The sequence below is a fragment of the Heterocephalus glaber genome, unplaced genomic scaffold (assembly GCF_053883595.1).
Source record: "Heterocephalus glaber isolate CG9 unplaced genomic scaffold, H.glaber_assembly_v1.0 deba00001586, whole genome shotgun sequence".
Classification (NCBI taxonomy): Eukaryota; Metazoa; Chordata; class Mammalia; order Rodentia; family Bathyergidae; genus Heterocephalus; species Heterocephalus glaber.
Genome location: NW_028258364.1, coordinates 9,941,187 through 9,951,626, shown reverse-complemented (window position 1 = coordinate 9,951,626; position 10,440 = coordinate 9,941,187). Strand labels below are relative to the sequence as shown.

The 10,440-nt window shown below is 39.5% G+C and overlaps 1 protein-coding gene across 10 annotated transcripts in view; it reads right to left on the bottom strand.

Annotated features, from left to right (window-relative positions):
* Positions 1–1,025: 1,025 nt before the first annotated feature.
* Jade1 (jade family PHD finger 1) overlaps positions 1,026–10,440 on the bottom strand; it is a 62,151-nt gene continuing 52,736 nt past the window's right edge. For all 10 annotated transcript variants that reach the window (XM_004854961.4, XM_004854963.4, XM_004854962.4 and 7 more), the window contains 2 exons: positions 9,236–9,353; positions 1,026–4,820 (listed from right to left, as the gene is read on the bottom strand). In XM_004854961.4, coding sequence (XP_004855018.1) covers positions 3,910–4,820; positions 9,236–9,353 — 1,029 coding nt within the window. In that variant the 3' untranslated portion in view covers positions 1,026–3,909. The remainder of the gene's footprint in view (positions 4,821–9,235; positions 9,354–10,440) is intronic.

The window sequence follows — 10,440 nt, the reverse complement described above, 5'->3', positions numbered from 1 at the left end:
AAAACGCCAAAAATTTTTGTAAAAATTATAAATTAGGCAGGAACCTCACCCTGTTGTGTCTGTCAACTAATCATAATCTACATGAGAACATGTAAGCCACACCAGATATGCTGTCCCTAGCATAAAGACAGAAAGGTACATTTCACTGTAGGCTAATTTCTGCATGTAGTGCTTATGTAAAAGACTTTCCAGCAGGGAAAACTGAAAACTAGAAATTAGAATTAGGCTTGGTTTTGCCACAGCCAAATGCTGGGATCTTGGACAAGTGTTTTTTAAGGAATATAGATAAGCTCTCTTCTTTGCCCTTGTACTCTTAATGTTCTGTGATCAAAAGCATTCAACGGACTCTGAAATTTTTCTTGGTGTGAGGAGGTTGAGACAGAGGGTATTGTTTTGTAGCTCATACTGGCTTCCAACTCCCAATCCTCCTGACTCAGCCTCAAAAATTATTTTTAAAGCATTTTACAAATCAACTTTCACATCATTCAAGATTAACAATTTTTACCTCAGAAGGCTCATTAGTTAAAACAATGTTTAAATGTAACTTCTTCCAAATGATGAAAATTATAGCCTACCACTTACTGCCTCTGTGAAATACTCTGAACTTTCTTTAAACACCAGAACAACCTAAGTAAGATACCAAGAGTTTACTCTTTTTTTACAGTTGGGAAAACAGAGGCTCATAAGGTTAAGTAACTTAGCCATGATCGGGTGGTAAACTATAATTGAACCTTTAAATATAGACAGGTTCTTTGACCCTGAAGTCTGTGTTGCTTCAACAATTAGGTGTTTTCAGATCCCAACTTGTATTCTGGGAAAAACTCCAGGTAAGGAAGACTGAAATCCAACTGTTAACTCCACAGAGCCAGAAAGCAGCCCAGTAAATCTGTGCTCCTCCATAATCTTCCTTAGTTTGTGCCCTACATAAAGTTCTCATTCCTGACCTAAATGGGAAGCAGTAGACAGTGATTCGGGACGTACACCTTTAAATGTTTAGCAAAAGCAGATTTCAAGATACTTTAAAATGTATTGCAAAATGTACAGCATTTATTCACATACAGACAAAAAGGCACAAATTCTACTAAATAGTTCCAACAAAAAAATACAGCTGTCCTCAACTAGTTTTATAAATACTTTCAAAAAGGGGATAGAAATAAATACAGGATTGGGCCATGTAATATAAAATAGTCATCTCTACATATACTTTGTTTAATTTCTGATTTTTAACTCTTCATGCACCTTTTTTTTGTCAATTTTAGCTGAATGGACACCAAGCTAGGCACATAGTGAAAATCCTCTGTACAAGGTTACAAATGTAATGACAAGTTTGTCCATTTCAAAATAATTGATTTGTACACAACACATAAAACCCTTCATTTAGATTTTGAGTTTATAACCTAACAAATGACATTCCAGGCAACTTTACAAAAGTTTTAACTAGCCTACATTTTGACATAATACACTGATCATAATCAAAGATATTTCTTGGTCAGGATGCACAAGGAAAGATGAAAAAAAAAAAAAAGAAAGCAAATGGTTCCATACTAATAGAATGCAAGTGGGTAGGTTGGGCTGGTTGCTGCTTATGGCCACCTCATACAGAGTTCCCAGCATGACATGAAACTAACTTACAAAGCTATCATTATCCTGTCAGAAACCGTGTTCTATACCATTTGCATTTTGAAGCAGGAATAAAAAGTGTGGGCTTTTATTTTTTTGTGTTTTGTTTTTATATGGGATTTTTTATTTTTATTTTTTTGTTGTGTTTTGTATTGTTTTTTGGTTCAGCTTAACTTGGAACATTTGAAAGCTTTTCAACCTAAACATGGGGAGAAAATAGGTAAGGCATTATTTTTGCACAAAACTAGCATTCCTCATAGTGCAAATGAATCTGATACCTCTTAAAATGGTGAGAGGTCATATACTTACTAGATTAATTTAGATTTTCTTTCTATGGCTTCACAAATTATCCCTCTATAAATTCTACTCTTGCCCAGAGCTGTTGCTGTAATCAAAAGATAACTGTAGAGTCCAACCTTCTCCTGTATCCAGCAAAAGGTTTTTGCTCGTATGCAAAAACATCTAAATTACTCTATGAATGAATGTACAACCTGGATTCATAAGAACCTTCTAATATAGGTAGCAACAAGCTGACCTGGACAGCATTCTTTCACAATGAGCCCCATAGCTCAAAAATAGTCAGTCTAAAAACCTGGGTCATTCTTTCCCCTCCCCTGAATTAGCTACTAAATGTACTCAAAAAAGTTAAGACTTGGTTTGAAATGTCATACATACAGTGGGGATGCATCAGATCTACTACTTGATCATCTGATAAAACTTGCATAGCAAGATGGAATTCAATAAGCCTTTTGTTTTTGCTGACAATCATCTGGAAGACTTGATAGTTAACTACAGAACTCAAAGCAGTATTCATTAAGTATTAGAATGTCCCTGCCACATGAAAACAGATGTACAAATAAATCAGAAATATGAATACTGATATTAACAAACCAAAGAGTAATTTAGGGGAAGTTGGGCTTCTTCCAATTGCCCAAAATTCTGAATCTCTTTTCTATTTAAACTTTCCTTCTCTTAAGTTTGATTCACAACTACATTGAATTCCAAAGAAAATTAACAGGACCTTAACACTATCCACTGTCTTAATACATGTACACTACAGTGAGTGCAGAAACAGAACATTGTACTCAAATTTAATGCTAAATTTATTATTGCTGATAACTTACTAGTTATTGCCATTTGCAATTAGAAAATCCAAGTTACAAATTAAGTTTAAAACTCGACTCCAGAAAACCTATTCAAGGGTACACTCTAGTCTCTTTCCTGTATAACCTTGGTCAATAGTAAGAACTTATCACAGCTTATTGCCTTTCTATTGTTTTAAAATATAATCTATTTTTTTTCTTTTTTTCCTTTTTTCCTAAGGAATCCATTCATGATGGAAACCCGGATTCACCAACATATGCACTAGTGGCTGGCTCTGGGAAGAATGTGTCATCAGTCTGGAGTTCATCACTTGAACTTGAATAGCCATTGTATTGTCAGAAGCCCGATGGCCAGGTAATAGCAATGGCTAGGGAAATCCCAAAATGACTGGTTCCCAAGAACCAGTGGTTAAGGAAGGTCAGTGGGACTGGAAAAATTGGACCCTAACTGCCCATTCTCAGAACACTTTTCTAACGCCTTCACCTTTGCCAGTCCTACATCCACTACCCACACCCAGCCATCTAGTTGCAGGACCTGTATCACCAAGGTACAGCAGCCCTACCCTGTCCTTTCAGCTCTTCCAGTAATGACCTTTTTAAAAATTCCCACTTCCCTGACTGCTGTATTTACACATGAATTCCCTAGTGTCACTGAAACTTCAGAGCTGCTGCCTGTATACTATTAATGCAACAAAAACAGCCTTGTGGGCCAAAATGATTTCAAGATCTACCACAGTCCTAGAAAACAAACTGTTTGGGCTATAAATTGTACATGAGGGTTTCTATAAATGGCATTGATTCATTATACAGAATTATATCTGATTCTGTACATTCAGGTAACCAAGAGTTTGTGCTTTGGGAAGAATGCAGAGGGCAATTAAATTCATGTAATTATTCATAATAATTAAAATTAAAAACTTAATTCATTCTTGCTTTAGTGTTTAGTTCAGGTTCTAATCTTAGCAGTGTCTCAGTTACAATCTACTCTTCTGTTTCCTCAACAAGTTGCAAATAACACAAACTTCTCATAACAGTGATTTATAAATGATTCTGGAAAAAATTCAATTTGAATTGCAAGTAAATGTGTTTGTGTATCTCGGGAATAATGTGTTTCTGCTTGTCCCCCACATCAGAGCTCTCCCCAAGAACACCCAACAAGCCCTGGTGCTTCCTGCGCCCCTCAGTATCAAGAGGCCAAGATGCTTCTCCTGATGATGTCTGTCCTCCTGCTGATACTGCTGCTGGCGTGTATACACTTCTTTTCCGATGCCTCACTCTCGGAGTCACTCATTTCTGCATCAGGGACATACCCGTCATTCTCATTGTCAGATTTTAATTTGCTTTTTGCCCTTTCCTTGGCTGGAACTCGGCCTAAGCCCAAATATGGGTAGTCTGAGTGCTGGTGGCAGGCCCCCTCATGGACCTCTCCCTGCTGCTGCCGCTCCCCCTTCTTTGGAATCCGGAATCCTCCCCAGTTTTTCACTGGGCTGGCAGGTGTTGTAGGCACTTTGACTGCAGTCTGATTATAGTTTACTTTGATTAAGGAGCCATTGCACTTGGGCACAATCTCCTTCCTGGCGCCGGGTGCTGACTGCCCCACTCCAGGGGAGGTGGCAGCTCTTGTGTTGTCCAGATGCCTCTGAGACACGTCTGTGGACCTGAGAGGCTTGTGACTCTGTTTAAAAGGTTTATCTTTTAAGTCTCCTTTAATGAGATCACAATGAAAACGATTGTCTCTTCTTTTCCCATGGTCTGGGATCACCACACCATTTTTCTGTTGTGCTGATATGAGACGTGCTTCTGCAAAAGTCTTCTCAAAACTCAGAAAGCTCTCTGGAACCACCAGCCCCTCCCTTCTGCCACACATGTCTGGCTGCTTTAGCAGGGTCTTGCCCTCGCTCCCAGTGCTATTCTGCAATGGATCTCGCTTATGAGGCTTTTTCAGCGAATGAACCAAGGAAGTACCCATTTGTTTCCTGAAGAATGCAGAATGCCACTTCAAGTCCTCTATCTTGGGAGCATCAGGGCCCACAGAAGGACTATTAAACAAAAGCATATTTTCCAGTGAAGAGGAAGAGCAGGAAGAAGAAGGCACACCTATGAACATAAAACCACAAATAAAAATTACAGAAGCAAATCCAAAGGAATGAAATTCTAGACCCTCAGCATTGCCCAATTTGTGCAAACTTCCCACCAACAGTAGAACATATAGCAACCCAGTTTGTCAAAATTTGATTTTGTAGGGCCGGGGATTTAGCTCAGTGGTTCCGCTGCCTGTTTCACAAGCACAAGGTCTTGAGTTCAAAAAAAGAAGTACCGAAAAAAGAAAAAAAGAATTTTGATTTTGTAAAGATACCACCTGCTTTAAAAATCTACTCATTCAATGATACATTTTTTCCTACAACAGCTGAAATTCACATTTTTCATAAAACAATATCAAGGACTACATTTTCCTTCCAACAAAATAACTAATCTGACTTTCAAAATAACTAATCTGATTTTCATCCAAACAGAATTCATCAGCTCATCAGTGATTGCCTCCTCTCTCCCTACCTGGTCACAGAGCAGCAACTGTACCATGTACATTGACCTCCCTTATAAGAGTGGCACCCCAAAGGGCAAGGACTGGGGTATCTCTGAGTCTTTCTCCAAAGTATCTAAGCCCTCAAGAGTTGTTTTGAGGATAAACACATATAAATTTGTGAAACGAATGAAGAAAAATGTTTAAAATAGCTCAACACATAAGCAGGTGTTCAAAAAAACACTATTATATGAAAAATCCCTTTGTTGGATTCAAATGAATTGTCATCCAACTTAAGGATAAGTTAAATGTTTTTGTTGCAAATCACAGTAAAAAGAAAACATTCACAGTATAACCAGTAAAAGCTCTTAGTTCATTAAATTAGAGGTATGACTGAAAAATACAGTGAATGTTGAAATTTTTAAAAACTGTTTCACAGTAAGGCACATTGCCATTAATCTCCATCAAAATACTTCTCCTCTCTTCAAATAAATTTATCCCATCATTCTTGCCACTTTCTGAAGCAGTTCTGGAAGTTCTCTTTCATCCGTGTCTTTAGTCACTGATGTGACCACTTTGATGTCTGGAATCGATTTGGGGAAGAGCCAGAAATCGCACACTGGCAGATCCAGTGAATAAAGTGGAAGAGGGCACACTTTGATGTTTCTACGAGCCCACCTTTCCATTAGATGGCACCAGACAGCAGCACTCCTTGTATTTTTCATCATACTTCGTCAACACATTCAAAAAAGAAGACTTCCAGAACGGCTTCAAAAAGTGGCAAGAACAATGGGATAAGCTTGTTTAAAGCAAGGGGGAGTATTCTGAGGGGGAATAATAGCAATGTGAATTTTACTCTACCATTTTTTAAAAATTTAAACATTCACCATATATGATCATCACCCACCCCTTGTATATTAACCCTCATCACCTGATCTGCACGCTAACAGTTCTTATTCTCCACTCTATTTTGATGTTTTTGATGTTAGTCAGACCCACTGAATCCATGTCACTAGCTACTAATGAATGGTAACCTCTGGTTTGAAAAACATTAGGTAAATTGATAACACACTAGAGCTCATCAGAAGGACTACATTTCTGCAGAAGCCTCAGAAACATCCAAAAGAGCAATTCTCACGTGTATGTGTATCTCCCACAAGGTCTCAACCACCAGGAAACAAGGTTCAATGCCAAGCATGGGATGCATGGACACTGTTAGCAAGCAGCCATAGGTGGCACTGCTGAGCACAGCACTGTCTGGCCACAGGGGAGGGCTTTTTGTACACTCTGTGGCTTAGAAATGCCTGTTTGCTCACAGTCAATCGTTAGAATCAACCTTCACGCTACATTGAATATACTTCTTTGATTGAGTCACATACCATGGGAAAATGGAAAAGTGAAGAAGGACAAATCTTTTCCAACCTGATTTCTACTCTGGCTTGACATGGAGTCCATGTCTCTGAAGAGCCCCATAAGCAATGTTTCCACTGAGGACTTTCCCACCCAGCAGAATCACCCGACCCATGCTCAAGAATCACCCCAGGGTTTGAACCGTAGACACCCAGAGTCTGAACTATGAAACAGCACATATAAATCATGGTCATCTGCTCTGCTTCCTTGGAATTATCTGTCTTACAAGTCAGGAGACTGACCTTAGACATGAATAAGAACACAACCAAAAATCTCTAACTGGGAAATAAAAAAAGCCATCCTATAGGGTTTCAAGTGCATTGTGTATCTCACAGGAAGAATAATGTCACTTTTACCTGCTCATAGTTAGTAGACTATCTCAAAATAAAAAGAGGATTTGTTTCCCTTTTCTAGAATAGCAGTAGGACCTCAGATCTACATTATGGTTCTGTAACTCAAAACACTTCCTTAACTTTCTGAGGAATCTCATTCACCCACCCAGGTCCAAACTTCAGGCATAAAGCACAAAAGCTGCCTGTAGTACCCATGCAAAATGAGTGCCCAAGATCAGATGAAAATGCTCTCACAGATTGTATTTATAGGTAATCACTCATTGCAGAACAAGAGTCACAGAAAGCCTTCCAGCAGCACAACTCTACAGGAACAGCTTGCATTCATGACCCCAGGCAGCACAGCCCAAGGAGTAATGAATGAGGAGGTGGCAGCTGACTTTGGAGTACAGAATCTGATTTGAGCTGTTTTTACCTAAGACATCTTACTTGGAAAATTTTGTTTTAAAGGTTGTGCAAATGAACTCCAGGGTCCAAATTGGTCCGAAGGTTGTGGGTTATTGTTAAACTGAACTCCAGGGTCCAGCTAATCATACACATTTGACACATCTGGTAAATATTTAATCTTAGGGATAAAATATCTAAAATAGTATCAGCAGGTTAATGTCACTAAAACTGTGTAACATTTCAAAAACATCATTATAAACTCCCTGGGCATTTTCTGTTTGTTCAGCTGACCAAGTCACTTCTAGCCACATATCTAGTTAGTTATAAAACAGAATTTTGGATTTCAACATTAAGAGGTTATAACAACCTCTTTGTTGTTTCTATGTGGCATAATAATCTAGATACAGAGAAAAGAAAAGCCACAAGTGCAGAAAAATAAAAATGCCTAAACAATGACTGTACAGGCCAAGCACTAGGAATATCACTGCTGTAACCTCAGGCAGTGTGAGGTAGAGACTGCTCAAGACTCACTGAAGGCCAGCCTGAGACCTACCTACTCCATGACTCCATGACTCTGCCTGGCCCACACTCAAATTGGTCTCTCTGAAATCCTTGTAGTAACTGTTTTGCTAAAAAGTATGTTAGAGGTTGATTCTACATGGAAACTCTTTTACAGATCAAAGGAATCCCAGTGAGGTTAAACAACTTGGCCCAACTTCGTATTTGATCTCCAAGGAACTCATGTGTTCTCCAGAGTACAGGAAGAATATACCCTAGTCCTTTTTCTAAAATTATGCCCAGGGCCGGGGATTTAGCTCAGTGGTTTTGCCACCTGCTGTGCAAGCGCAAGGACTCGAGTTGGATCCCCAGTACAAAAAAAAACACAAAACTTTGCCCAGCCCAGAGCAATGTAAAATAAAGGCACTAAATATACACATGAATACTGGTACCCTGTGTCAGGAACTGCCAAAATTCCATCCACACCAAAAAAAAAAATTCACTGTGATTATTATTTAAGAAATGGAACATGTGCTGTCAATCTTAAGATATGTTTTCATTATTGCCGGGGATTTAGCTCAGTGGTTTCGCCACTTGCTGCACAAGCTTTTGCAAGGACCTAAGTTCGATCTCCGGTACCAAAAAAAGATATATTTTCATTATATTACAGGTAGATCCAAAAGATTGATATTGTATAGATAAATGTGTGTATGTATTTCCATGATAAATTTATCAAGAGCTCTGGAGCTGGGAATGTAGCTCAGTGGTAGAATGCTTGCCTCATATGCATGAGGCCCCAACTTTGATCCGTAGGACCACAAAATAAATACATTAAAAAATAACTCATGCTCTTATCTTTAAAAAATTGTATATAGTTAAACATGTATATAAGTTACTATTTCATCTGAGTCTTATGACAGTTCAAAGAAGTAGCCTGAGGGGCAAGGATTTAGCTCAGTGGCACCGCACCTGCCTTGCAAGTATGAGGTCCTGAGTTAGATCCCCAGTACCAAAAAAAAAAATAGAGGTAGCTTGAAATATCACCCCCATTTTATATATGAAGAAATTGGGAAAGACAGGGAAGACTTGATTGTGTTTGGCCAGCAAACAGAGAAGACAGGACTCAACTCCTATTGGAGGCCAAATTCATTGCTCTTTCCATTATACCATCGAGCTTCTTCTAATGCCTAAAGATTTTCTTTCAAATATGAACGTCTGTGCTTCTTAAAATTTTTCTACGGGGTAGATAAAGGAAAATACAAGAACAAATTCTTTTCTCCTAGTGGTAGTGTTAAAGCTTGTAAACCTCTGCCCTACATTTTGACCTACCAGGGCTTAATCCATACCTGAAACTCTTTCTTGCTCCAAGAGCTTAGTGTAAAGATTGAATATCTGTTCCTGGACTTTGCACACAGATCGTTTAATCTTTTCCCTGCGGGTCACCATGTAAGTGAGGTTCCGAACCTAGAATGTAGAGAATAAAGATTCTAAGTAAGTAATTTATGTCAACAGTACTTTGGTGCTTTTAATTTTCTTTACTTGAGAGAAACTGGTCCTACTAGGGCCTTGACAAACATTTGAAATCAAAACGTACTTTAAGCATTTTACCCAATCTCTACTTTCCTTTTAGACAGACAAGGATTCCACTTAGTCCCCTCGACGCAGGCAGCGGCAACACTAAGAGTTAGACTGGGCGGGGGGGGGGGGGGGCTATCGCACCACACAGAGCCCTGCACTTCCTCCACACCCAGCCCATCCAGGCAGAGGCCAGTACACATGCCAAAGACCTTGCTTACCATCTGCTGGCATCTTCTTCCTATTCTATCAATGGCTCTATAGCACTCAAAAGCCACCTCTGCTACACAGAATCAAGCAAACATCTTTTGATGGCTGAACTGGCACAGGGTAAAGACCCAGCAGAGAAGCCTCTGTGCAAACCCCCTATAGGACCAAAGGGTCACCAAGAACCCAAGACAGCTCCTTGTTCACTAGACACTGAATTCTGAAGTGCCTGGAGCTGGAGGCAGAGCCCTGTGTGCTCCAAGAGAACTTCCTTCCCACTGTGCCAGTGATTTGCAGCTGGTCACCATCTCCAGCTCTAGATCATCTGCCCTCAGTTCCTGATTCATTTGTAACTGAAAAGATCCAAGGGCTGAGTTCCTCCACATTATCTGATCCAACCACTTTGGAGCACATACATGCAACAGTCTCCATAACTGACCCTTCAGTCATCAGCTTCCTCCACTTTTAAAGCCAGGACAGAACCAAAACCCAAAGCATTAGTCATTAAACCCCACTGATCCTTTAGTGGTAGAGGAATTCTACTGGTAAACCTATTAGTCTGCACAGGCCTGAAAGCACAAATGTCGTATGGAACAGGTGAAACTTTCTTCAGGAAGATGGGAACAAGACCTCAAATGATCTCAGTGACAGCAGTAGAGCATGACCATGCGTTGTTCCCCATTATCTCCTATCATCAATAGCATGCCCACACCTCAAACACATCTTCCTTACTCTACATGGAACAAGTTCAAAGATCACCAAATTTTTC